This window comes from Phaethon lepturus, unplaced genomic scaffold, assembly GCF_000687285.1.
Source record: "Phaethon lepturus isolate BGI_N335 unplaced genomic scaffold, ASM68728v1 scaffold21711, whole genome shotgun sequence".
In the NCBI taxonomy this organism is placed as follows: Eukaryota; Metazoa; Chordata; class Aves; order Phaethontiformes; family Phaethontidae; genus Phaethon; species Phaethon lepturus.
Window position 1 is genome coordinate 15,857 of NW_010520080.1, and position 1,365 is coordinate 17,221.

A 1,365-nucleotide genomic window follows, 5' to 3' on the forward strand; every position below is an offset into this window, starting at 1 on the left:
ACTTCTAACAGCAATTCAGTATTTGAAATGAACTGATACTTTCTGAGGGTTGTTTTCATTGTACCAGTTCTATCATCAACTGCTTTAAATAAACTGAGTGGGGAAACAGTTATCTCCAGTGGAGTGAGGACTAGAAGGCTCTGGTTCAAGAATTACTGAGGGAAACTTCGAAAGAGAACTACTAGGAGAGGGGGATTATGGGCCAGCTGCTGTTAACTTGCTTTTGTTGAAAGAAAATTTAAATTCTAAAGAAGTTACTTAAGGAATCTCTTTTCCATTAGAAGGCTGAAGAACCAGTTCCATCTCCCAAGCAGGAAATGATGAAGACAGTTTTGCAGAATTCTGATGTACTTCCACCACGAGATCAAAAGGTACCAAAACAATTTTTAGGAAAGGAAGTAGAAGTATGTTAAAGACTTCAACTAAAAATGTGATTAAACCCAGTTACTGGAAAATGTCACTTTCTATATTAAGACCCAGACAGCTTAGGACCAGTGCTGCGTATGGATCCCTTCTTGGTGTATGCAGAAACTGTACCTGAATATAGACCTGTTTGGACTTCACCCTTCCTTCCCTGTAAAGCCCCAAGGCTGTACAAACGCAGCTGGTCAGAACACTGCAAAAAGTTGCAACTGAGAGATGCTTTCCTACCATGAAGGCAGCTCCTCTCTATGCCTTACTTGAACAATTATGTTCCACCAGACTGCCTCAGCTTGGTGTTTTGCAGAATTTGCAAGTACATCATACAGAATCATACATTGTGTACTAGTATCCCCTTAACCTAGTCTTTTCTTTTCCTAGACACTGCTGGACTTGGAAGATGACTTGGATAACTTGGATCTGGAGGACATTGATACCACAGATATCAATCTGGATGAAGAGATCTTAGATGAGTGAAGAACATTTTAGATGACCAAATCAATTACTCCAAACAAAGGAATGAAGTTCTGTGGACTATGTGCTCCAAGTTAATTTGATTTTTATACCGCAAGTGGACCATGTACATGTAGAAGGAAGGGTAGTAAAAAGACTGTACAAAATAAATCAGCTTCCAGTATGTTGAAATTAAAGATGTAGACCTGCTCCAGTGCATACTAGAAGTGTTCTCATTTATCAAGCAATTTAATAAATCCTTTTAAACATTCTCTATTTACTAGTAATTGTACTATTCTTACCACAGCTTCAATAGCATCTGTTGCAAATGTGTGAAAGGGGAGCATAGTAGTCAAGTGCTAGTATTTTATCCTGACAAAAGTCAGGTTATACACCTAGGTATATAGTTACTTTTTCACTGTGAGATTTAGCTTGTAACTGAGCTACTGATTTAACAGTTACTCTTCCAGAGAAGACAAAACAGCAATGTGT

The 1,365-nt window shown here is 38.2% G+C and overlaps 1 protein-coding gene across 1 annotated transcript in view; it reads left to right on the top strand.

Annotated features, from left to right (window-relative positions):
* Positions 1-1,145, top strand: part of COPB2 (coatomer protein complex, subunit beta 2 (beta prime)) — a 15,969-nt gene extending 14,824 nt beyond the window's left edge. Inside the window, exons 22-23 of the mRNA XM_010297287.1 lie at positions 282-371; positions 802-1,145. Of these exons, the coding sequence (XP_010295589.1) occupies positions 282-371; positions 802-897 (186 nt within the window). The 3' untranslated portion in view covers positions 898-1,145. The remainder of the gene's footprint in view (positions 1-281; positions 372-801) is intronic.
* Positions 1,146-1,365: the final 220 nt, after the last annotated feature.